The 24,736-nt window shown below is 37.2% G+C and overlaps 2 protein-coding genes, 1 long non-coding RNA gene and 1 pseudogene across 3 annotated transcripts; all 4 read left to right on the top strand.

Moving 5' to 3' along the window:
• Window positions 1–5,379, top strand: part of LOC145632745 (protein TIC 214-like) — a 109,219-nt pseudogene extending 103,840 nt beyond the window's left edge.
• Window positions 5,380–6,469: 1,090 nt separating this feature from the next.
• On the top strand, window positions 6,470–8,233 carry LOC145632744 (uncharacterized). Its single transcript, XM_081685084.1, has 2 exons — window positions 6,470–8,087; window positions 8,226–8,233. Exons 1-2 carry the CDS (start codon window positions 6,470–6,472, stop codon window positions 8,231–8,233), a joined length of 1,626 nt encoding a protein of 541 aa, XP_081541210.1.
• A 618-nt stretch (window positions 8,234–8,851) lies between these two features.
• LOC145630594 (uncharacterized) lies at window positions 8,852–10,277 on the top strand. The gene is made up of 3 exons (XM_081682830.1): window positions 8,852–8,916; window positions 9,011–9,280; window positions 9,376–10,277. Exons 1-3 carry the CDS (start codon window positions 8,872–8,874, stop codon window positions 9,841–9,843), a joined length of 783 nt encoding a protein of 260 aa, XP_081538956.1. The 5' UTR covers window positions 8,852–8,871; the 3' UTR covers window positions 9,844–10,277.
• Window positions 10,278–10,799: 522 nt separating this feature from the next.
• Window positions 10,800–11,171, top strand: LOC145630593 (uncharacterized). Its single transcript, XR_014112109.1, has 3 exons — window positions 10,800–10,868; window positions 10,960–11,064; window positions 11,143–11,171. It is a non-coding gene; the product is annotated as an uncharacterized LOC145630593 (long non-coding RNA).
• The last annotated feature ends 13,565 nt before the right edge of the window (window positions 11,172–24,736 follow it).

The following is a 24,736-nucleotide window of genomic DNA, read 5'->3' as shown; positions in this document are numbered from 1 at the left end:
TGCATGAAAGACGTGATCAAGCAATAAATAATAAATACCAAGCGACACAATAAATAATCAATATCATAATAATTAATAATCATATCATAATAATAATCATAATCATCATAAATAAAATAATCATCATCAAAATAATAATAAATTATAACAATTATAATCATAATCATGTTCATGTTAATATTAAAGCATAATAAAAATAGCAAGATCCTAGGCATGATACTAACAAGATTAATAACAAACCCTAGCATGTCACTAAACAATAAAAATCAAATCTTCAGCCCTAACATGATACTAACAATCATAAATATTAGGAAGAACATAGGAAGCATCGTAGGAATCATATTTGATATTAAAAATACCCTAGACATGATACTAGGAATATCATAATAACAATTTAAACACGATTTCTACATCATAACATCAATAAATCATTAAAGTACTTACTTTGATGCTTCTTACCTCTTTCTAATAACAAAATACACACGTTAGTAACTTCAAGGAAATAATAAACAAAACAATTAAATTAAATAATTGAAAGAGAGATTTGGGACCAAACCCTCATAAATTAAAACCTTTCACGTCTAGGGCGAAGGCAACTTCGAATATGGCTAGGTGTTTCTAGATCTTGTGAATGCGGAATTTTGTATGTAAAAAGATATTTTAGAAAAAGAGAGAGAAAAAGAGAATAATCAAGAAAACTTGATGAGAATTGGTGAATGATAAAGAGAGAACTAGAGAATTAATGATTGCGAATGAAAACTGATTGTAGGTGAATGATGGATGTAGATGATGAATGAAAACGGTGTTTTTAATACGATATTTATAGAGAAAATCAGCCAAAAAGATAAAATAAACAAAACAGAGTCTGACGCACAGAAAACAAAGCTGGAGCCACCCTTGGCTAACTGGCGCCAGGCACCAACACTAGCGCCAGGCGCCAATGGCTAGCGCCAGGCACCAGGCCTGGTTCCAGGCGCCAAGGCCTGGGGTGAGGCACCAAGCCTGATTTTAACGCGTTTTCGAAAATAATATAAATTTGCCGTACTGGAGGATAAAATCATATAATTTCCTCGAAAATGCTATTTGATTTTAATTAAAACTCTGAAAAGTCAAAAGTCAATTTATCAATGCTAATTGAATTAGGAATGAAAAAGAACCTTCTAGAAGATTCTAGAAGACTAAAACCATTCTTAATTGCATTAGGAATAATAAATCACATTAGGCCCTCCCCTAGATCATTGGGCCGCATATAAGGCTCAAACCGGGCCCAGTTTAGTAAATTGGCCATAATTTCCTCAATATTCATCGGAATTGGGCTTATAATATATCGTTGGAAAGTTGTTTGCAAGCCCCATCCAACTACACTATTATTGGAACCATATCATGGACCAACCAAACTGGATTGGCTGTTTTCTTAAAATAAGTTTTCAAAAACAGAGAGAAGAGAAAAGAATAAAAACTTTCCGCAACACTAGACTTTCTACACTTTCACTTCATTCGATTATGATTCGACGCGAAAGGTACTCATCACTGGGTTTGGTTTTGGGGAGACACAAATGGGTGTCTACATCCACCGACAATCAGGTAGGAGGGATCAAGCCTTTACCTTACCCAACCCCGCCTTGACCAAATTTGAGAAGGGGAAGCTTTCTTATACTTTCGAGATTAATGGTCAAGGTCAGGTTCAACCACCTCACCCTTCACCACAACCCCACCAATCTCCCCTAGACCATTCCCCCACTCACCATTCACCACACTACCAACCACCTCCACCTTTCACCTATGGCATACCTACTTCCTCGGTCGACTATAACGTCGATCCCAATGCCCCTTATGAATTTTCGGCTTTTAGGAGTCAATTAGACCGCATTGAGACGGGGCACGGGAGAGTTGAGGGTATGATGCAAAACCTAGATTCTAAGCACCTTAGATGGGCGGGTTGGTTACATAGAGAGGAACCTCGGGAGGGGTCTATACCCCATGTATGACGATTATGCTCGTCGGGGGGCTATTCCTCCCGATTCACTTACTCTCGATTGGTTCCAATACCCCAAAGGAGGGTATTCTCACCCCGGTGCGTATGGTACTTATGTGGACTACTCTTCAGCCCACGGATATGGGGGTGATGCTCCTTTTGATGGGCTTGGGGGGAATGTGGACCCTAACTACTTTGCAGGTGGTTCGGGTTATGGTGGTGCTGGACCAACCCAGGGTGGTGCCGGCTCGAGTCATGGAGGAGGATATTAGAGGATGGATGACGATGAGGAGTAGCTCTTCCTAGCTACCCTCCCAAGTTAATGAGGGCATTGCTTTATTTGGCTTAGGGGGAGATTTCTTGTATATATGGTAATCCTCTTTCACTTTTCTCTATTTATTGCTTTCCTAGTGTAGTTCTTATTGCTTTCTTATTTATAAAATACAAAAAAATTGAAAAATAAAAAAAATCAAAAATACGTTCCAATGAATTATAAATTATGTTTCCCTGTGCCCCTTACTTGAGAAAATTGTTTTGATTCTTGGTTATTGATGATAGGCATTGTGGATTAGTTGATCATGATTTGATGTTTGATTGCCTTGAAACCTTAACATGCGTCAATTTTGCCCAACTACTTGTGAATATAGTGCTTGACTAGTTGATTTGGTTAGGAATGTGTGATAGTTCCATAGTTCCTGGTATTTGCGTCGCCATATTTGCGTCACTCATTCTAAGGAGCGAAGCAAATGTTTATTTTTACCTTCCTTTTAAATTATTTGTGTCGCATATTATTTAAGAAGCGACACAAAACTCAAGTGCATTTCAGCTTTCTATCATTAGCGTCGCTCCTATTTATTAAAGCGACGCAATTAATAAACTTATTTGCGTCACTCATTAGTTAGCAAGCGACGCAAATAAGTGATTAAGTAAATTGCGTCACTCTTTTACTAATGAGCGACGCATATGTACATTGTACAACATTATAAACAAGGTTATTTGCGTCGCTTTTTTATAATAAAGTGACGCATATAACTCTTTTGGCTTTAGGTTTTTCTGCGTTTTTTACCTTAGTTTTTCATCAGGTACCTACATTCACTATACAAAAAGAAAAAAAAAACAAGAGTTCTTAAATTCCAGCGAATTTCTACAGCAAAACACCCACAAATTTGTCTCTGAAATCCAACAAATTCGGCCAAAAACTTGCGTTTCCCCAGCAAATTTAACATCTAAAATCGCAGTGAAGTCGAAGAGCCATAATCGGCTGCAAATCCGAGCAATTTCGAGCAAAAATTTAGACTAAAAACCCTAAGAAATTCGAAGCCTTAAACCCAGAAAAATTGATTGTTTCCAACTAAAAATCCCCCATTTCGAGCAAAAAATCAACTCAAAAGCATACAAATTCGAACCCTAAAAACCCCAAAAAATTCAATTTCGGTCTTCAAGTTCGATTGGGGGATTTCGTGGGGGGATTTCTAGGGTTTTTGGCAGCGACGCAATATACCCTAAGAAATTCGTCCCATTTCAGTCATAAATAATTTTTGTTTGAATTTCAGTCAAGAAATTACAGCAACAATAGGTTAAGTCATGAAATTACAGCAACAATAATTGTTTGAATTACGTCTTTTTCTGGGTTCAAGTCAAGAAATTACAGCAACAAAAATTCGAGCAATAACTGAAATTTTCGAGTGGAAAAATCGCTTAATTTCGCCCCAAAAAACCCGAGGAAGTTCAAGCAAATTACAGCAACAACAATTGAAGTTCGATTTCGGCTCGACATTGTTGAATTTTTGAAGTCAATTCCACCTATGGTAAGATTGCTTCTATTTATGTTCAATCTTTTCTTGGTTTAAGGCTTCGAATTCGGGGAAGATTAATGAGTGTGCTGAGTAAGCTTAATTTGCAAACTTTGGCTATTCTTACATGATTCATAATTATTGTGTCTCTGCTTGGTAATTTTGCAAACTTTGATTTAAGTTATTACTGCCTTAATCTATTCTAGTCTAGTACAAATGTACATTACTTGATGATTTAAGTTATTACTGCCTTAATTGCAATTAAAAAGTCCATTATGATCTCGGGTTTAGTCATTGAAGCATGCTGAACGAGCACTTCAGTCGAGTGATACATTGTTATGTCTATCTTAGTTGTAATTAGCCTAACAGATGATTAAGGTTTACGTGCTCGCATTTGTAAGCATCGAAAAGTCGATATCCATCATACATACTGTCATGCAGCTTGATTATTGCTGGCATGCTGTTCAACATACCTTAAGAGCATGGTTCAACCCCTGGCCTAAGATCTGCCTTTTGGTCCAAACTTAACTTTTCCGGCAGTTGGAAATTGAACCTTTTCTGAACTTGGACCACAACAAGCAATTCAAGAATTAACATGAAAATATAAATATAAATATAAATATAAATGGAAGTATAAAATGTCAGTGTAATCATTGAAGTGTAGCAAACTTAAAATTTACTGTAATGAAGCTTTAGGTGTCGGCTCCTGTAATGGTCTTCACATATTCATCAGTTCTGTAAGACCTTTTTGTTTTGCTGGTATTAGAAATTTAGTTTAAACCTTTATTGAAAAGGAGGCAATGTCAGTATTTCTTACTCAACTAATGTTATGACTATTTGGCTAATAATGAAAAATAGTGTAAATGTACTTTTTTAACTAGTGGTTTTTAGTGATGATGGTTTTTAACTTGTTTTTAAACATAGTATCAAGTTTTCTTATCTGTTAAGCTACTTTTGAAGGCCTAAATCTGGAGGAAAAAACCCAGAATTATTATTATTATTATTATTATTATTATTATTATTATTATTATTATTATTATTATTATTATTATTATTATTATTATTATTATTATTATTATTATTTTCAATTTTTTTTTTTGTAAGTCTCAAGCATGAACAACTGTCATCTCCGATTCATTAAAATGGAGAATCCGTATGTTCCCTTGTAAATGGTTGAATAAAAGGAAGTTATTGTGAATCAAATGATCATTGATAAAACAATTAATACATATGAAATAATATAAGGGAATGGTGTTGTATGCATTGCTTTTTATCTTAGTCTAGGGCTACCGGGGTAGATTCTAAAACATTGCTAATTGCAGATCATTTGATCCTTACGCTTAAGTAAAAATTGATATGTACTGTAATACACTTTGGTTATGCATGACATATTCATCCTTTGTTACATTAACTCACTTATGATTCTAGTCTATTAGCCGCTTCATCTATATATACTGCTTGGTTAGTTCTCATCTGGAAATATTTTTTTCTTATTGATTTCTAAATTTTGGTTGGTTTAAATCTTGGCAGTACTTGGATGAAAACAAGTCTTTGATTCTGAAGATTGTGGAAAGCCAGAATTCGGGGAAGATTAATGAGTGTGCTGAGTAAGCTTTATTTGCAAACTTTGGCTATTATTACATGATTCATAATTGTGTCTCTGCTTGGTAATTTTGCAAACTTTGGCTATTTCTCTCGTGCTCGCTCTTGTTCTATGAGATTTAGGATCACGAGCACACACGCAACTATGTTGGTTTAATATATGTAATTTTTTATGGCAGATTCTTAATTATGCGGAAGTGAATTCCACAAGTTGCTCGAGGTTCTGGTTGTGGACAAACGATTAAGGCGGTAGTACGCATACGAGATTGTCTTCACTTGTGGTATATATATCTGAACCATTCTTTGCAATATTAACTTATTTGTTCTGGTTGGTATAATGATTGTGAATTGTATGAGATTTTTAATTGTGATATAATTGATTAGAATTGCAATAATACTTGCATCATTGACTTAGATACCCGTTCAGGGCTTACTCATTAGGAGTAAGTCTTGAATAGTCCCCGGTTTGGGACTGTTCTTGAATGTTCTATCTCATTTAGGTGATAACTACTTGAATTGTTTTGGATCTAAGAAGATCATGGCTCACTATTTCCCGATTGTCTCTAGGTACATATGTTGATAGCCGATTATCTACATTGTGTGCTTGGAGAACTATAGGGAAATGCTGCCGGATTTTCTTTAGAACCAAACTTTACAAGTAGTTATTAGTGAGATAGGACATTCAAGAATGGGTTAGGTTGGAGTGATAAGGACCTTATTGGATCATCCGGAGTTGCATTTACATGATATAAACTTTGAATGAAAATGTTTGATGCCTTATATTCTTGTTTATGGTTAAGGAGCTATATATGTTACAAAATATACACATTATCTTAAAATTAATTTTGTTATTCAGTGGTTGAAAATGGATCGAAGTTGGATGTATGGTAAACGAAATTGTACAAGTTTTTTACGAGGAATTGAAGAGTTTAGCACTGTTGCCTTAAAACACCAAACAGAGAATAAATCAAAGAAAAATATATTGGAGACATTTGGAAGTTAGACATTGTCTTACGAGGAATTGAAGAGTTTACGAGGAATTGAGCTATGGTCTCTTCCATATTGGAGACATTTGGAAGTTAGACATTGTCTAGATGTAATGCATATTGAGAAAAATATATGTGATGCCATTGTGGGAACTTTATTAAACATGCCAGGAAAGACAAAGGATGGAGTTAAAGTAAGAAAAGACATGGCTGCTATGGGTCGTTCAGAGTTGGCACCCGAATCTCGAGGAAAACGCTGGTATCTTCCCCCAGCTTGCTTTACCTTGTCTAAAAAGGAAAAAACTAGCTTCTGTGAGTCATTGCATGGTTTAAAGGTCCCGGCTGGATTTTCTTCTAATTTTCGTAGACTTGTGTCAATGTCTGACTTGAAATTGGGTGGCGTGAAATCTCATGATTGTCATGTCTTGATGCAACAATTATTACCAGTTGCCATTCGAGGAATTTTGCCACCTCAAGTGAGGTATACAATTACAAGATTATGTGTCTTTTTTAACACTATCTGTAGCAAGGTCATAAATCCAAGTATTTTAGATGACTTGCAAGCAGATATACTTGAGACAATGTGTCGATTTGAAATGTATTTTCCCCCATCTTTTTTTGACGTGATGCCTCATTTGGTTATTCATCTTGTACGTGAAATTAAACTTTGTGGACTAGTGTGTATGAGATACATGTATCCTTTTGAACGAGAAATGGGTGACTTAAAGGGAAAAGTCATGAATCCGGCCAAACCTGAAGCTAGTATTGTACAACGAACAGTTGCTGAGGAACTGGCAGCATGGGTTGCTCAATATCTTGCACGTTCACAGAAAATTGGGTTGCCAAAGTCTCGACACGATGGGAGGCTTGGAGGTCAAGGTACTATTGGCAGGAAAAGGATATCCATGGGCTTTGAAATGAAAAATAAGACCGAGCTTTTTGTATTGCAAAATCTTAGTGAGGTTCATCCTTACTTGGACGAGCACATGCTTTTTCTTAAAAATAAATATCCTTCCAAAAGTGATCTTCAGCTGATAAAGGAGCATAATTGTTCATTCGTTACATGGTTCAAGAAACGAGTGATGTCCCAACTATCCACCACACCTAACGATATATCTGACACATTGAGATGGTTGGCATATGGTGCTAAATGTCAAGTCATGTCATATGAGGGATACGACATCAATGGGTATTCTTTTTACACTAGCCAACAAGATGACAAGTCAACAATGCAAAACAGTGGTGTTAAAGTAGTAGGTTTGTCATCTGAGTATGTTAGTGCACATGATAAAACACTTGTGGATAAGAAGAAATTTTATTATGGAATCATTGAAGAAATAATAGAGCTGGATTATGTTGATTTCAAGATTCCTCTATTTCGATGTAAGTGGGCTGATAGTAGCCGTGGTGTAAAAAAAGATGAACAAGGGAACTTGACCCTTGTAAATCTTGGTCGACGAGGGCATCTAGCTGATCCATTTATATTAGCTTCACAAGAAAAACAAGTTTTTTACATGGCTGACCCAGCTGATTGTAAGTGGTCAGTTGTTTTAGAAGGTAAAAGAAGGATACTTGGCATTGAAGATGTGGTGGACGAGGAAGAATATGATGAGCAATTTAATGAGTCACCACCTTCCGTTTGGAGCATCCCTCCAATAGTCGATGATTTTGACACAACGTTAAAAGATCATAATGAAGGATTTTATGTCGCAAAAGAGAAGAATGAAGTAGGTATGAATTCTATGATTTTTTTTTTCCAATATGTGTTAGTAATTGCATAAATTGCTTATTATTGTTATGTGTTCAAATTTATAATTTAAAAATGATATAAATCGATGTCTTAATTTATTTATGTCTTTTTTTTTTCAGGTAAGTAATAATGGAGGATGAGGATTTGCATAATCGTTCCATGTCTTTGCAAAGTGAGGAAGATGAGCCACACAATCAATCACAATCAGAGCAACAAACAACCGACTCTCAGAAGAAGAAAAGGAAGCCAAGAGGTCCTTCAAAGGGCCTAAAATCCATGCCTGGGGTTCCTAGAGTTCTTGAATGGGATGAATTGTGTCGACCCATTGGAAAGTGGGCAAAAGCATACAAAATTCATGTTGGTGAAATAAGTCGTGCAAAGGTGTCTATATTGTATAAAGATTGGAATCAAGTTCCACAAGGAAAAAAAGACACTTTGTGGGAAGATGTTAAGGTAATATTCACTATTATATGTTAAATGTTATACTATTATATGATCATTTTGACATTATTTGAATATGATGAAAACAATTTATTTGAATATGATGAAATTATTTACTAACTTTTTTTATTTTTTTAATTTTTTGCGTAGAGAGAGTTTCAAATCGAAGAAGATGAAGACAAGAAAAAAAAGGTCCTACGCACTTGTGATAAAACTTGGAGAGATTTCAAAACAAAATTGGTCAGTGGTTGGATCACATGTACCAGGAATATGCCGAAGGAGAAAAGAATGCCGTATGTACTCTATGATTTCATATTTGAGGATATGTGGAAAACATTTGTGGAGGAGCATACTACAGATGATTTTAAGGTTTGTGTGTATTAATATCAATGATCATGCGGGTTATTAATACTTTGTTAACGGATTCTTATGTACTAATCTTCATTTATGCTTGTGAAAATAGGAAATCAGTGAGAAGGCAAGACAAAGCCAGTCTTTCAACGAATACCCTCACCATTTAGGAGCCAAATCATATGGTGAAATGAATATTGTATGGCGTAGAAAAGGGTATATTCCCACGGCATCTTCAGCATCCAGTACTTCATCTTGTTCTTCGGTTGTGTCTAGTTTGCCGGATAGGACATATGCTTGGCTTCTAGCAAGATCAATAGAAGATGATAAGGGAAATCCTTATTTGCCGGATGAGAAAACAAGAGAGGTGAAAGAATCCATTGTAAGTATGTAATAAGTCTTTATTTCAATTTTGAATATATTTTGTTAAGTTTATGTATTGCAACCAAAGTTTTCTAACTTGAAGTCATTGTGTAGGATAATTGGAGAAAGCAACAAGCTGAAGGAAACTTTGTTCCTAATAGGCATGATGATATCTTATCTCGTGCCCTTGGGAAAAAAGATCGTAATGGTCGGGCAATAGCATTTGGCAGTGGAATTGGCATTAAAGCTGTATGGGGATCCGGAGAGAGGCGTAGTGGCCGACGGGGTAGGGAATTCGGAGATGATGAGCTGGAAGAATTAGAGGCAAGAGTAGCCCGGAGGGTACGAGAGGAGACTATGCAGGAGATGGATTCTAAAATGGATTCCATGGTTCAAGAGAAGTTTATGTTATTTGCTAAACAGATTGGTATTCAAATTCCAACTGAAATGATAGAAATGAATAACATAGGCCGGACGACTCAACAAAATCCTAGTAGTTGCCAATCAGTGGGTGATGATCCATTTGCAAACATACAGGTATCCAACACTTTGTTATTTTATATTTTTTATCTTTTTTTTTAATGATTTATGACTGCGACATACTTTTAACTTTGTAACTCAGTTTTCTATATTTTTTAATTATGATTTTTTTTCTATCTTTGTAAGGAACCGGTTCCTTGTCGGCTATCATTGTTGAAAAATGACTCTGAGAAAGTCATTGTAGCTGAAGGTACATATCATCCGGAGTTAATCCTTGATCATCATAGTAACCTCCTTCCGGATCACGTGAGGGTGAGTGTTGATGATTTTTTTGACGAGTTCAAAGAATTCTCGGTTCCGGTTCCTTCTTCAGTCATCAAGAAACTTAAGCATGCTCATGGTACATTTACCCAATGGCCGAAAGACTTGGTTTCACTCATGCATGACAAGGTAAATTATTTTTGTAACAATTTACATATAGTTTGCCATACAAAATATAGCAAATTGTTGAATAGATTTGCTTTACTATTGATTAGGAATTCATATCAAATAAGAACAATGGTAACAACAAAGCGGCCAAAGAAAACATGCAAGACAAAATGAAAGTAGTTGAAAGTGGTCGCGAAACAAAAAGTCCAACACCAATCCAAAAAAAGTTTTTCTTATGGATTATGCTTTGGAAAACTTGTCTCAGAAGTGTGGGTCTTTGAATAGTTTGTTATCTTCATTACCCGAAGGTGAAACTATTAAGGTTAAGGCTGATGCTTGGACCTTTAGTTATGAAGACAGTAAGGACATCATTATCAAACGTGAAGATGTCCATCAACTTCTCACAGGAGCTTGGCTGAATATTTCAGTTTTGCAAGTTTTTAAGATGTAAGATATTCAAATTTCACTCTTCCCATATACTTATTTATTACCATTTATAATGTTATTACATGATATATATGTAGGGCCTTGAGTGACTTACTCGATACGGAGGAAGTGGCTTCCATTGGATTCATGTGTCCGGAAATGATTTCAGAAACCTACTTGCATAGTGATGCTGATCGTATCCTACTATACATGACACATGTGATGGAAAAACAAAAATCTAAGCAGTTCATCTTATGCCCATACCATGAAAAGTATAAACTTTGAACTTGTATTTATTTGAACTTTGCAAATTGTTGATATTATTTTACTCTTTTACAAATGTGTGTCTAATTTATTATGTAGGAATCATTGGGTTCTTTTGGTCTTATGCATGGCTAAGCGTGAAGTCATCATCTTTGATTCTTTGAGGCAGAAGCGAAATTTAGCAATTAAGTTTGCAATGACAAAGTAAGTCTAGTTTGTTATTAATGTCATGATTTTATGTGTGTAAGGGTAATATATATGTTATTTGTTTCAAATGTGTAGTGCTTTTCGAAGTTTTAAGGCATTAAGTGGAAAATCTAGGGGAAGTAAATTGACATGGCATTTGGGACAGGTTACCTTAATTTCTTACCCTAACTTTTAGTTTCTTAATAATTGAAGTATAGCAATTTAATTCAACTTACAAATATATTACATGTAGTGTCCTCAACAATTGGGTGGACGTGAGTGTGGCTACTACGTCATGCGTTATATGTACGAAATACTTGAACATCACCATAGCAGTGAAGATCTTATTCAGGTATGAGTTGTCAAATATTTCATTTTTGTTTGATAAATACAATTTGATGTTAGCTACAATCTTGAATTAAAACTTTCCTCTTGTATATTTGTTGTGTTGATAGGATTTTTCAAGAACTACACCGTACACCGAGGAGGAGATAAATGAGATCCGAGATATTTGGGCAGAGTATTTTATATGTAATGTTGAACTTTAGATTTACCACTTAGCGCATGTTTGACTCTTGTTTTGGATTATAGGCTTGAAATGAAGTAATTTGGTTAATTGGTGTTGGGATGATGAGTATAATGTCTATGATATTGAGATGTAAATTATTGGACAGGTTGTTCATATAATGCCGTCATTCCCAATTTTATGGGTAGGCCAAATTACAAAGGAGACTCTGCCGAAATTTACATTTGCATTATTCAATAATATTGCATTTTAATTTCAATTATATTAGCGTTAGCATATTACTTTATACCTAGGAAAACAGGTACTACAAACATATACAAGACAATTATATTATTATAATTAAAAAAAAAAAAAATTCACCTCATTTGCGTCACTCATTAAACAAACAAGTGACACAAATACAGCAGTTTTGTATATTGTCTACTCAGTCATTTGCGTCACTCCTATATAAACAAGTGACGCAAATAACAAAAAATAAGTTTATTGGAAGAGTCATTTGCGTCGCTTGTTTATAAAGGAGCGACGCAAATAACAAAAAAAGTTTATCTGAAGAGTCATTTGCGTCGCTTGTTTATAAAGGGGCGACGCAAATAACTAAAAATAAGTTTATCAGTAAAGTCATTTGCGTCGCTCTTTTATAAAGGAGTGACGCAAATAACAAAAAATAAGTTTATCTGAAGAGTTATTTGCGTCGCTCCTTTATAAAAGAGTGACGCAAATAACAAAAAATAAGTTTGTCAGAAGAGTCATTTGCGTCGCTTATTTATAAAGGAGCGACGCAAATGAAAAAAAATAAGTTTATCAAAAAAGTCATTTGCGTCGCGCCTTTATAAATGAGCGACGCAAATGACTCTTATTTGCGTCGCGCCTAGGAGCGACGCAAATGACTTAAAAGTCATTTGCGTCGCGAGCAGTTGCGTCGCTCATAGAAGCGACGCAAATACACTATAAATGAGCGACGCAAATAAGCCTTTTTCTACTAGTGTTTTGCCAAGAGCTTGACGACGAGTGTTGTCGTAGGCCCTTATTCCTTGTGTAGACGGAGTTAAATATTCATCCCTTATGCCGAGCATCCTTGCGGTTCTAAGTGGACAAACGTTGACGGCTGATCCATTATCTACGAGAGTCATAGGAACATTCATCCTTTTGCAAAATACTGTGAGGTTTAATGCCTTGTAGTGTTTGTCACCTTCTAGAGGTAGATCTTTGTCAAAGAAAGTGATCAAATTAATCGGGCTTGGAAGATCACTTGTGAGGAAGTTGGCTAGTCCCTCAGGAGTAGTGTCAGAGTCTATCCCGATTTTGTCCAAGGCATTCATTACAGCCAACCTATGTTCTCGAGATGTTGCCAGAAGTTTCCATACATTCATCTCAACTTTTGTCTTCTTGAACTGCTTAACAATGTCGTTGTCTTAAATGATAGGTATGGGAACTTGTTATATGGTTGGTATAGGTTGTGTTGAAACGGGAGGTTGCATTCTCCCAGATCTTGTGAGGACATCTATTGATGAGTCTTCTTCACCCCAAACGTCATCTGTGGTGTATGACACAGAAGGCGGAAGTTCTACTAAGTCCTTTAGATAGACATCTTCTTCATCACTGTCCCAAACTCCATTAATGATTGCATATTCTTCTTGTTGGACTTGGACTAGTTTCTTTTCATCAATCATTTTCTGTACCAAATCCTTGAACTTGAAACATTTTTCTATAGTGTGACCCCCTGATTGATGATACTGACAGTAACATCTATCTGTCCTTTTCAATGATTCGAATGGTCTCGGCTCGAGAGGTTTGATCTCGCCATTCTCGGAGAGCATTTCGAACATTTGCACATATGGTATCCCGATTGGAGTGTAGATTCTATTGCTCTTCTTGGGTCTCTCAATGACTTGTAAGGGAAAATATTTTGCCTCATAAGTCGTTCTCACTGGTGTGGATTCTCTTTTAGGTTCATCTTTCGGAAGTGGAAGCTCATCATATTTCTTATGGAGTTCGTTCATAACTTTGAGAGCTTCACGTATTAATTGCGATACCTCCTTCATAGACAGTGTGAGCAATTGTATATCATCTTTATTCGCCGGTTCTGGAAGGTTATCCTTGACATCGAAAAAGATCTCCTCTTCTTTTTCTATGGCACTGATTTCTTTGACAGGTTTAATAAGAGAGGAGGGGTCAACCTCGTTTTCCTCATCGGAGATAGCCAGGGTATGAGCTAGAGGTGCATTATCGATGCTTCGCTTCTTACTGGCAGGGGGCAACGGTAGTTTGTTGTTGTCGATCAAGTCTTGGATAGCTTCCTTAAGTTTCCAACAGTTTTTAGTAAGATGACCCTTACCTTGGTGGTACTTGCAGTGTGCATTGGGGTTCCAATTAGCTGACCTCTTCTCAACTGGTGGGTCCCCAAATGGTCCAATAGGAGTTATAAGACCCTTTGCATTTAATCAATCAAACGCGGTGTCATAACTCATGCCAATAGGAGTGAAGTTCCTCCTAAATGGTTTCTTCTGTCCTTGGTTGTTCATAGCAAGGACTTCTCCTAAATTAAAGGTGCTCACATTGTTTGAGTGGGCGGTTTTGGAAGAAGAAGGATTGTTGTTCTTCTTTCCTTTCCAGCCACTGTTGGAGTTATTGTTGGCAGCTTTTAATTTAGCCAAGTCATCTTCAATGTTGATCCCAATGTCATAAACGACCTTCAAAGTATGGAGATTATTTTGATATTGGAGATGCTTGGAATATTTTTCTTGGAGATTATTTTGATATTGGAGATGCTTGGAATATTTTTCTTGGAGATTCTTGATGAACAGTCTCACAGATTCTTTTTTACTTGGCACCTCAATCATCTTAGCTGAGGTTTCTCTCCACTTGTTAAAGAAAGAGGTGAAGCCTTCATTCTCTTTCTGCTTGAGGATTTCAAGTTCCCTATGATCAGTCTCGACTTGAATGTTGCACTTGTACCTATCAACGAAAGCGTTTGCTATTGACTCCCATGTAGAGGTCTTTTCCTTCTCGAGAGAAAAGAACCATTGTTGGCAAACGGTCTCGAGAGATAGTGAGAACAGAGAGGGGAAGACTTTCTTATCGATACCCTTAATACTCATTATGGTTTTGAATGCTCTTAAATGAAAGTATGGGTTGTCAGTTGCTCTGAATTTTGGGATGTCGTTGGCGTTGAACTTCTGCGGAAGAAGATCTTTGTCCACCGAGACTCCTTGTGATGTAAGATCTTGAAACTTGTAGTCGCTAGACAACTTGCTTAAACTCTCTTGCATGAGGTCCATTTGTTGTAGCTTCACGGGATCATCGATCCTAAGTGCGAGAAGCTTCAGTGTCACAGTCACGGTAGCCAGTTGGTTCTTAAGATCATTGACTTCTTCTTGAGTTGCCATTATAACCTTAGCTTTCCTCTTACGAGCTATGGGTTTGTCGAAAAGTTGGACTTGTACGAAGAGGTTGTCTTTGATTAGTCGTCCTTCCTTTCTTGACCACGCGCTGTAAATAAACCATTTTGCGTTTTAATTACTCGACTTGAATCATCTTGACTTTACGGTTTATTTTAAGGAAAAAAGAAAAAAGAAAAGGGTGCATATTTTTGGCAAAAATAATGTACATATTTTTAGGGAACTAAGTATTATTATTTTTTATTGGAAGATTAATATTTTTAGGGAACTAAGTATTATTATTTTTTATTGGAGGATTAATATCCGACTTACCCCCCTAAAAAAATGATGGAAAAACGCGCACACAAGACTCTCTTAATCATGGTCAAAGTATGTGTATTGGTGAGTGTAAGTGACATGCTTGGACTCTTGTGTAAGATCATGGGACTTAGTGCCTAAACTCGATCATTGATTCAATTAAATATTATTGATAGCAAAATTAACCGAATTAAACAGAAGACTGATTAATTAGACCCTAGGTGATGACTCGACCAATAATCCGAACTTTTGGCCAAGCAACAGAACTGGCGTCGCACTGTGGTGCTTGGTGCCAGGCGACAGAATTGTCGTCAGGAGCTACACTCCATAATGTGTCGCTACAGCTCAGACCTTAGCGCCAATATTAGAGCTTCGGTCTGGGACTGTTTTCGGTGTTATTAATCAACTGGGGTATGCCTAAAGTCGTACTAGGTCAATTCCGATTAAAATATTAGACTTTATTGACTCAAATTAATTAATTAATTAATTAATTAGGCAAAGTTCTTTAGTCATTAATTTATTTAGTCTCAACACAAGTCAACAAACGGTTAAGAGAAACATTGAATATATATGCACAACAAATAATGCACAATTAGTCAAGTAGGCACAACATGATGCAATGCGTTTGCAACCTAACCATGGCTCTAGTTCTCTAAAGTTCGGAATATGGTTTAGTCAATAGAGGGTCCATGGTTAATTGTCCAGATGCACCGCGCGGAAGCCTAACCGTGAAGGGTTGGCGCGAGTGGATGGGACACCGCGAGTTTTAGAAAAAACTCGCTTCCATGGTTTGGTGAATTCAACATCTCGGATGTACCCTTTGTTGCACAGAGCGTTTAATGAGGTAGATGGAGCATGAATTCCCAGAGGGTTATGTCCGTATGTAGAACACATATGGGTTTCAGAAAAGTGAGAAAAAAAATTCAATCAGGAAGTAGGATCGAGCAAACAATACGAAAAACCGGTCGAAATTAGAACGCATATTTCTGGCTCGGTATTGGGGGAAATAGGCGCCAGCAATCAGAGACTGGCGCCAGCTTTTAACTGTAGCGCCTGGCGCTACGGTTAAAATACTGGCGCCAACGCTCTGGCCCCTTACGCTACTTCCCACATGCCTCAGCAGCTTTCTGTGCTCGATAAAATTTTTCAGTTTCGCGCGGTGTTATTTCAGTCCTAGTTGTGAAAGATATTTCTCAAATTTCCTACGTGTAAAATCCTATGTTTTTAACTCATTACAGATGGTCTTTCCAATGAGATCTCTTTTATGCATATGACAATAATGTTAATCAAAATTACGCACATGAAATACTTAGAACTTTTCGAGTCTCATCCACTCATTCTAAATCATTGCCGAAACAAATTCAGGAATTAAAATAGAAATCCTCCCCAGTGGAGTCGCCAAAAACTATAGGGAATAAATTTCAAGCCTTAATCCCACTAGCTTGAACCCCACTGTGATCATACACTAAAGTACGGTGGCGTCCAAAAGGGAAGAAGATAGAGCAAAAGAGTCGCCAACAAGTTTTAGGAACTTGTAAACCGTTCATAGGATGAAGGTTACACCCCTTAACGATCCAAGAGATCGTCAACTCCATAAGGTCTAGAACCAAATAAGCGTTTGGGGATGATGGTACAAATCCAACCTAAAAGAGATTGAACCTGCCCTAATAATAGGCCTATACTTTATTCTGATTGTATTCATGTGCGATTTTTAATTAACATGCAATCAATAGGATTAACCCTAAACCTGTTTATAAATGTTGGTTGAATTTAATGCACAAATAAACTATTATTGGCGATCACTTGAATTATAATCACATTAACCCTAACAAGATTATTAAATATCTTATTAAGCGTGATTACAAGTACCAATTCCCATTAACATGCATGAAAGACGTGATCAAGCAATAAATAATAAATACCAAGCGACATAATAAATAATCAATATCATAATAATTAATAATCATATAATAATAATAATCATAATCATCATAAATAAAATAATCATCATCAAAATAATAATAAATTATAACAATTATAATCATAATCATGTTCATGTTAATATTAAAGCATAATAAAAATAGCAAGATCCTAGGCATGATACTAACAAGATTAATAACAAACCCTAGCATGTCACTAAACAATAAAAATTAAATCTTCAGCCCTAACATGATACTAACAATCATAAATATTAGGAAGAACATAGGAAGCATCGTAGGAATCATATTTGATATTAAAAATACCCTAGACATGATACTAGGAATATCATAATAACAATTTAAACACGATTTCTACATCATAACATCAATAAATCATTAAAGTACTTAATTTGATGCTTCGTACCTCTTTCTAATAACAAAATACACACGTTAGTAACTTCAAGGAAATAATAAACAAAACAATTAAATTAAATAATTGAAAGAGAGATTTGGGACCAAACCCTCATAAATTAAAACCTTTCACGTCTAGGGCGAAGGCAACTTCGAATATGGCTAGGTGTTTCTAGATCTTGTGAATGCGGAATTTTGTATGTAAAAAGCTATTTTAGAAAAAGAGAGAGAAAAAGAGAATAATCAAGAAAACTTGATGAGAATTGGTGAATGATAAAGAGAGAACTAGAGAATTAATGATTGCGAATGAAAACTGATTGTAGGTGAATGATGGATGTAGATGATGAATGAAAACGGAGTTTTTAATACGATATTTATAGAGAAAATCAGCCAAAAAGATAAAATAAACAAAACAGAGTCTGACGCACAGAAAACAAAGCTGGCGCCACCCTTGGCTAACTGGCGCCAGGCACCAACACTAGCGTCAGACGCCAATGGCTAGCGCCAGGCGCCAGGCCTGGTTCCAGGCGCCAAGGCCTGGGGTGAGGCGCCAAGCCTGATTTTAACGCGTTTTCGAAAATAATATAAATTTGCCGTACTGGAGGATAAAATCATATAATTTCCTCGAAAATGCTATTTGATTTTAATTAAAACTCTGAAAAGTCAAAAGTCAATTTATCAATGCTAATTGAATTAGGAATGAAAAAGAACCTTCTAGAATATTCTAGAAGACTAAAACCATTCCTAATTGCATTAGGAATAATAAATCACATTAGGCCCTCCCCTAGATCATTGGGCCGCATATAAGGCTCAAACCGGGCCCAGTTTAGTAAATTGGCCATAATTTCCTCAATATTCATCGGAATTGGGCTTATAATATATCGTTGGAAAGCTATTTGCAAGCCCCATCCAACTACACTATTATTGGAACCATATCATGGACCAACCAAACTGGATTGGCTGTTTTCTTAAAATAAGTTTTCAAAAACAGAGAGAAGAGAAAAGAATTAAAACTTTCCGCAACACTAGACTTTCCACACTTTCACTTCATTCGATTATGATTCGACGCGAAAGGTACTCATCACTGGGTTTGGTTTTGGGGAGACACAAATGGGTGTCTACATCCACCGACAATCAGGTAGGAGGGATCAAGCCTTTACCTTACCCAACCCCGCCTTGACCAAATTTGAGAAGGGGAAGCCTTCTTATACTTTCGAGATTAATGGTCAAGGTGAGGTTCAACCACCTCACCCTTAACCAAAACCCCACCAATCTCCCCTAGACCATTCCCCCACTCACCATTCACCACACTACCAACCACCTCCACCTTTCACCTATGGCATACCTACTTCCTCGGTCGACTATAACGTCGACCCCAATGCCCCTTATGAATTTTCGGCTTTTAGGAGCCAATTAGACCGCATTGAGACGGGGCACGGGAGAGTTGAGGGTATGATGCAAAACCTAGATTTTAATCACCTTAGATGGGCGGGTTGGTTACATAAAGAGGAACCTCAGGAGGGGTCTATACCCCATGTATGACGATTATGCCCGTCGGGGGGCTATTCCTCCCGATTCACTTACTCCCGATTGGTTCCAATACCCCCAAGGAGGGTATTCTCACCCCGGTGCGTATGGTACTTATGTGGACTACTCTTTAGCCCACAGATATGGGGGTGATGCTCCTTTTGGTGGGCTTGGGGGGAATGTGGACCCTAACTACTTTGCAGGTGGTTCGGGTTATGGTGGTGCTGGACCAACCCAGGGTGGTGCCGGCTCGAGTCATGGAGGAGGATATTAGAGGATGGATGACGATGAGGAGTAGCTCTTCCTAGCTACCCTCCCAAGTCAATGAGGGCATTGCTTTATTTGGCTTAGGGGGAGATTTCTTGTATATATGGTAATCCTCTTTCACTTTTCTCTATTTATTGCTTTCCTAGTGTAGTTCTTATTGCTTTCTTATTTATAAAATACAAAAAAATTAAAAAATAAAAAAAATCAAAAATACGTTCCAATGAATTGTAAATTATGTTTCCCTGTGCCCCTTACTTGAGAAAATTGTTTTGATTCTTGGTTATTGATGATAGGCATTGTGGATTAGTTGATCATGATTTGATGTTTGATTGCCTTGAAACCTTAACATGCGTCAATTTTGCCCAACTACTTGTGAATATAGTGCTTGACTAGTTGATTTGGTTAGGAATGTGTGATAGTTCCATAGTTCCTGGTATGTCAATGAATTTGAGTATTGGTTTGCACCTATTAGTAATATTTATATGATTCATTATTATGCACATTGAGGAGGACGAAGGCATTTGTTCTTTTAGGTAGCCTCTAGATGATTGTAGATACATTTGTTCCCTTCTTGCTACCCATGTTGTTGCCTTGACTTTTTGTTGTTTTATTAGCCATATTACAAGCCTATTTTGCCCCATTGGTTACTAGTCCCAAGCTTGGCTTGGGGGAGCTATTAGTGAGTAAGGTGAGGGAGTTTGTAGTGTGCTTATTATTTGCACAATTTGGGTGGGATTTGAGAAGTTGTTTTGTTGTTGATCATTTTGATGAGTTTGAGAGTTATATTTTCTTAAAAAAATAAAGCATGATATTATGAAAAAAAAAAGAGAAGTTCAAAAGAAAACAAAGTGTGAAAAAAATAAGTGAGCTTCAAAAGAAAAAAAAATGTTCAAATGTTCTAGTTGGAGGTTGATCAAAGAATTTTTTTTTTTTTAAATTCAATGAAAAATTCAAGTTTGAAAAATAAAGTTTGTTTACTAACTCCACTTCTTTATTATTATATCTTATGAGTGATATTGTAAGAGATGGGATTATTTATATTGTTTGGAGTATATTTGGTTGATTTTTGTTAGAGTTGGTTATGTACGAGATGTTGATCATTATTTATTTTGATCATGGGTTTTTGATAGGATTTGGCTCCGTTAAGCATAGCTTTTCTCTCACTTGTTCCCAAATGATTCCTACCCTTTACCCTAGCCTTACATTACAAGCTTTAAAGACCTTCCGACCTTTGTGCGTAGAATTGTATGAATGTGAAAGTGTTGTTTATCAATGCAAGTTATGATTTGACATATTTCGAGTCGACTAGTAGGATTGAGCGTTCATTGTTTTATACACACGAGAGTGTGAGTAGGGAGGGCATTGTTCTCATAAAGGGGTTGGATGGAGAGCGATCGAGTACATCTTTTACTCGCCACACAAATGAGAGTTGAGTGTGTGAGCACTAGTCTTGAATTCTATATGCTCTTGTGGTTTGCTCTGTTTGACAATTGTTAGGGAGATTGGTAATTAGATGGATTTGATTGGTTGACTCTGAAGCATGTTTATTTGATTTACCCTGGATCGTTTGTGCTTGATTTTTACTTTTTGGGGTGAAGCATATTTATTGATTCATTGATGAGATCTTTAGGGACAAGCAAAGGTTTGGCTTGGGGGAGTTTGATATGTCCATTTTATATAGTGTTTTACCCCCGTCCCTTGGTCGTTATTAGTAGTGTTTTTGGCTCTTTAGAGCCACTTTTATTACTAATTTGTATGTTCTAGTGTTTTCGTAGTTTTAGTTGTATTTTACAGGAAATTGCACTCTTGGAGCATTTTCCCGGGCTTTATAGATCAACTACGGAAGCTAGAAGGGCACGACCATTTTTGGAGCCCAGGATCGGTGAGAGCCGGTGATTAAGGGCTCGGTAATTGGGATCGTGAGGCATTTGGACCAAGTATTCAAGACCCGAGGAGGAAATCCGGATTAGGCCGAGAAATCAAGCCCAATCGAAGTCCAAGCACAAGTAGAAGCACCGCCCGATCGGGCAACCTCTAGCACGATCGGGCGCGGCATGACCATTGTGTTGTGCGTGCTAAGGCGCGCCCGCTCGTGCGAGCCTCTAGCACGATCGGGCGATGCTGCTTGGGAAGAACGCGAAGAAAAAGGCGCGCCCGATCGGGCGGCCCTTCGCCCGATCGGGCGCGTGTTTTTAAGTGACCTGATTAAGTTTAGTTTTGATTTTTGTTTTAGAAAACATTTAAGTACGTTTTGGTACGGAATTATTAGAGGGCCTTCTTTCTTAGACTTTCTCTCTCTACTTAGTATTTTTCTCTCTCTTAAATTCTCTCTCAACTTTTGTTCTTAATTCTACTCTTAATTCCAGATTTATTTTGGTAACGATTTCTCTTCTCTTAATCTTAGTTATTTACTTTATTCTTTTTATCATGTCTTGCTTTATTTCTTTGATTAGTTCAATTTCTACCATGTGTGAGTAGTTTTATTTCTAGGGTTTATGGGGATCCATAAATAATATGAAGGGGTAATTTATTGTTGTTGATTATCAATGCTAGATTAATTTCCTATTGATTGATTTAATGCTCTGTGACTAGATTAAGCCTGATCTTTTATGCATGAGTTTGACAACATTGATTTGAGATTCGACAGATGAGAATTAATGTTAAGGTCTAGTTTCAATAGGCAGATTAATTTATAAATGGTTAAGTCGAGATTCGAGAGATGAGATTTAATACCGATAAATTAATTCTGTGATTGTAATACGCAGCGAAAGCCCTTTACAATTTGGTTAATTGATGCATTGATGATTGACTATTATTGATTATTGGTATTGCATGATAATTTCTTATTGAATTGTTTTAACGTTTTACAATTGCGGCTTGTAAAAGTATAGCAATATTAAATTGATGAATCGAGTAGATGTTGGTTTGTTATTAAAGGCTATTTTCAATAAGAACTTAGATCTAGTAAATTGCGAAAGCCTGTTAGATCTATGATGATTAATAAATTGCGAGAGCCTGTTAATCGTGTTATTTATGCAATGTCAATGATTGATTACTATGTTTTACCCTGGAGTATTATTTATTGGTGAACCTATACCCTAGATCCTTTCATATATTGTTTTCTCTCTATTCTCAATCTTAGTAGTTTAGTTTCTTGTTCGAATATTAATATTAGTTACTTAGATAATTTAGATTATAATAATTAATTAGGAGTAAAAAGACTTGTTTTCCTGTGGAGATCGACCCTACTTCCCTATCTACTTTAGTTAGAGGACTTAGGAATTATTTTTTATTAGGGGATACGACTTTACCCTGTCAGGTATTCCATAAGTGAAGGGTGGAGGTGGTGGGTAGTGTGGTGAATGGTGATGGGGGGAGTGGTCTAGGGGAGATTGGTGGGGTTTTGGTGAAGGGTGAGGTGGTTGAACCTCACCTTGACCGTTAATCTCGAAAGTATAAGAAGGCTTCCCCTTCTCAAATTTGGTCAAGGCGGGGTTGGGTAAGGTGAAGGCTTGGTCCCTCCTACCCGATTGTCGGTGGACTATCCACCAAGTGTCACCCCCCACGGGTTGCACCTAATTAAGACTCCCTAAATAGGCTAGGTCCATGAGGTTTGAGCCTACAACTTTCCAATGCCCATCCGGGTTCCAACCTAGGTGTTTTTTTGGCAATGTGGGTCACTAACCCCCCAATATAAATAGGTGCCCTAGACCTACTAGCTTCGGCCGCATTGGCCGCCCTTTGGAAGTGATTGGCTATCCTATGTGGTATGTTCAATTTTTCAGCGTTAGGAATTACATAGGACGCCAATAGTTCCAATTCATCTCTCCTCACATTTGCTGGTTCATGCCTCCCAAAAATAGTGAGGCCGGAAAATCTTTGCCAAAATTTTAGGACGGGATGTTGAATCCACGTCCCTTTGGCATGTTGGAAGTTAACCAAATCCTCCCCGGTTAGCCTCTTGTAGACCACGACAGTGTGGTCTTGAGAGGGTTCAAATTGTTTATCCAATTTTAAATCAAACAACTTTCCAAATTCTTTAAGAGTTAGTCTCACTTCGTTGTTTAATAATCGGAATTGTACATGAGTGATTAATGCATTCATTTTAATAACATTAAAACTTGAAATAAATTCTAATGTTAAATAGTCATACGTATCATGGCACATTTGAAAGAAACCACTCATGCCTATACCTTTGAAATTTTTTTCCACATATTTATCTAGACCTAATCTAGCTAGTGTAGGATGATGAACAAAACGGGTTGAAATTACCTGTCGATCAATGAGGTTTAGCATCCTATCCCGTTGCTCCTCCGAGGTGATGACAACCTCCTCCGATCCCGGTATTTGAAGGTCCGGGTTGACCGTTGGTTGTGGTGCCCTCGAACTTTCACCCCTTTGTGTCCTTGAACGCTTTGAAGCCAATGTATGTGGAAAATTGGGTATTTGGAGCTTTCTCTCTCTAAGGGTATGAAGGAAGTATGAGAGAAAGTGGGAGAAAATAGGTGGAAAATGTAGAGGAAGTTGTGAGGATTAAGAATATGTAAGAAATTTGCGGTTTTGATGGGTGAAATTGAGGAAATCTTGGATTGAAGGTATAGTTGAAGGTTTGAAAATGGAGGTTTTAGAGAGAGAAAGTGTGAAAGAGAAAGAAGAAGTAAGGAAGGAAAAGAAAAGATAAAGGGAGAAGGGGGTTTAAAACCCCGGATAGAAATAGGCGCACCCGATCGGGCGAGGCTCGCCCGAAAGTAGTTTAGGAAAATTTGTAAAGTACACGCCCGATCGGGCGCGAACTCGAACTTGAGAATTGCCCCTTCGCCCGATATTTCTTTTTGTGGCACTCGATTTCTCAAAAATACCGCCCGATCGGGCGAAATTTCCCATGATTTCTTCCCTGACTTGCGCGTCCGATCGGGACTCCTTGCCCGATCAGGCAAAATTAAGCTCCGATAAAATCAACATTGCGCGTCTGATCGGGCGAAATTAAGCTCGAATTTGAACCTTAGGTGCGCGCCCGATCGGGCGAGCCTAGCCCGATTGGGCCCGTACCCAAGTCTAGAACTTCTCTTTCATTGTCCTTTTTCTCTTGAAACCTCCGTACTTTGTGATCTAAAACCTGTACAAAACACTCATTAAAAGGTAAAATTCACTCTCCTCACCTCTCTAAGGAAAAGTAAAAATAAAAATAGAAATAAAATGAAAATATTAGTCTAGAAAGCAAGAAATACGGGTTGCCTCCCGCAAAGCGCTGGTTTATCTAGGTCCCGCACGACCTTCTTACCACAGTGAACAACTAGGACCCTTGGCCTAACGCTTGATCGGGCGGTTTCTCACCCGGTCTAGCG

The sequence above is a fragment of the Chenopodium album genome, chromosome 5 (assembly GCF_948465745.1).
Source record: "Chenopodium album chromosome 5, dcCheAlbu1.1, whole genome shotgun sequence".
NCBI lineage: Eukaryota > Viridiplantae > Streptophyta > Magnoliopsida > Caryophyllales > Amaranthaceae > Chenopodium > Chenopodium album.
Note: the sequence above shows the minus strand (reverse complement) of the source record. Positions and strands in the feature narration are given on the sequence as shown.

What these genes read in the sequence shown, in the direction of transcription:
- LOC145632744 (XM_081685084.1), top strand. Translation starts at nt 6,470, where the DNA reads ATGCATATTGAGAAAAATATATGTGATGCCATTGTGGGAACTTTATTA.
- LOC145630594 (XM_081682830.1), top strand. Translation starts at nt 8,872, where the DNA reads ATGTGGAAAACATTTGTGGAGGAGCATACTACAGATGATTTTAAG. An exon ending in ATACTACAGATGATTTTAAG is followed by an intron (nt 8,917 to 9,010) that starts GTTTGTGTGTAT and finishes TTGTGAAAATAG; the next exon opens with GAAATCAGTGAGAAGGCAAG. An exon ending in GAGAGGTGAAAGAATCCATT is followed by an intron (nt 9,281 to 9,375) that starts GTAAGTATGTAA and finishes GTCATTGTGTAG; the next exon opens with GATAATTGGAGAAAGCAACA.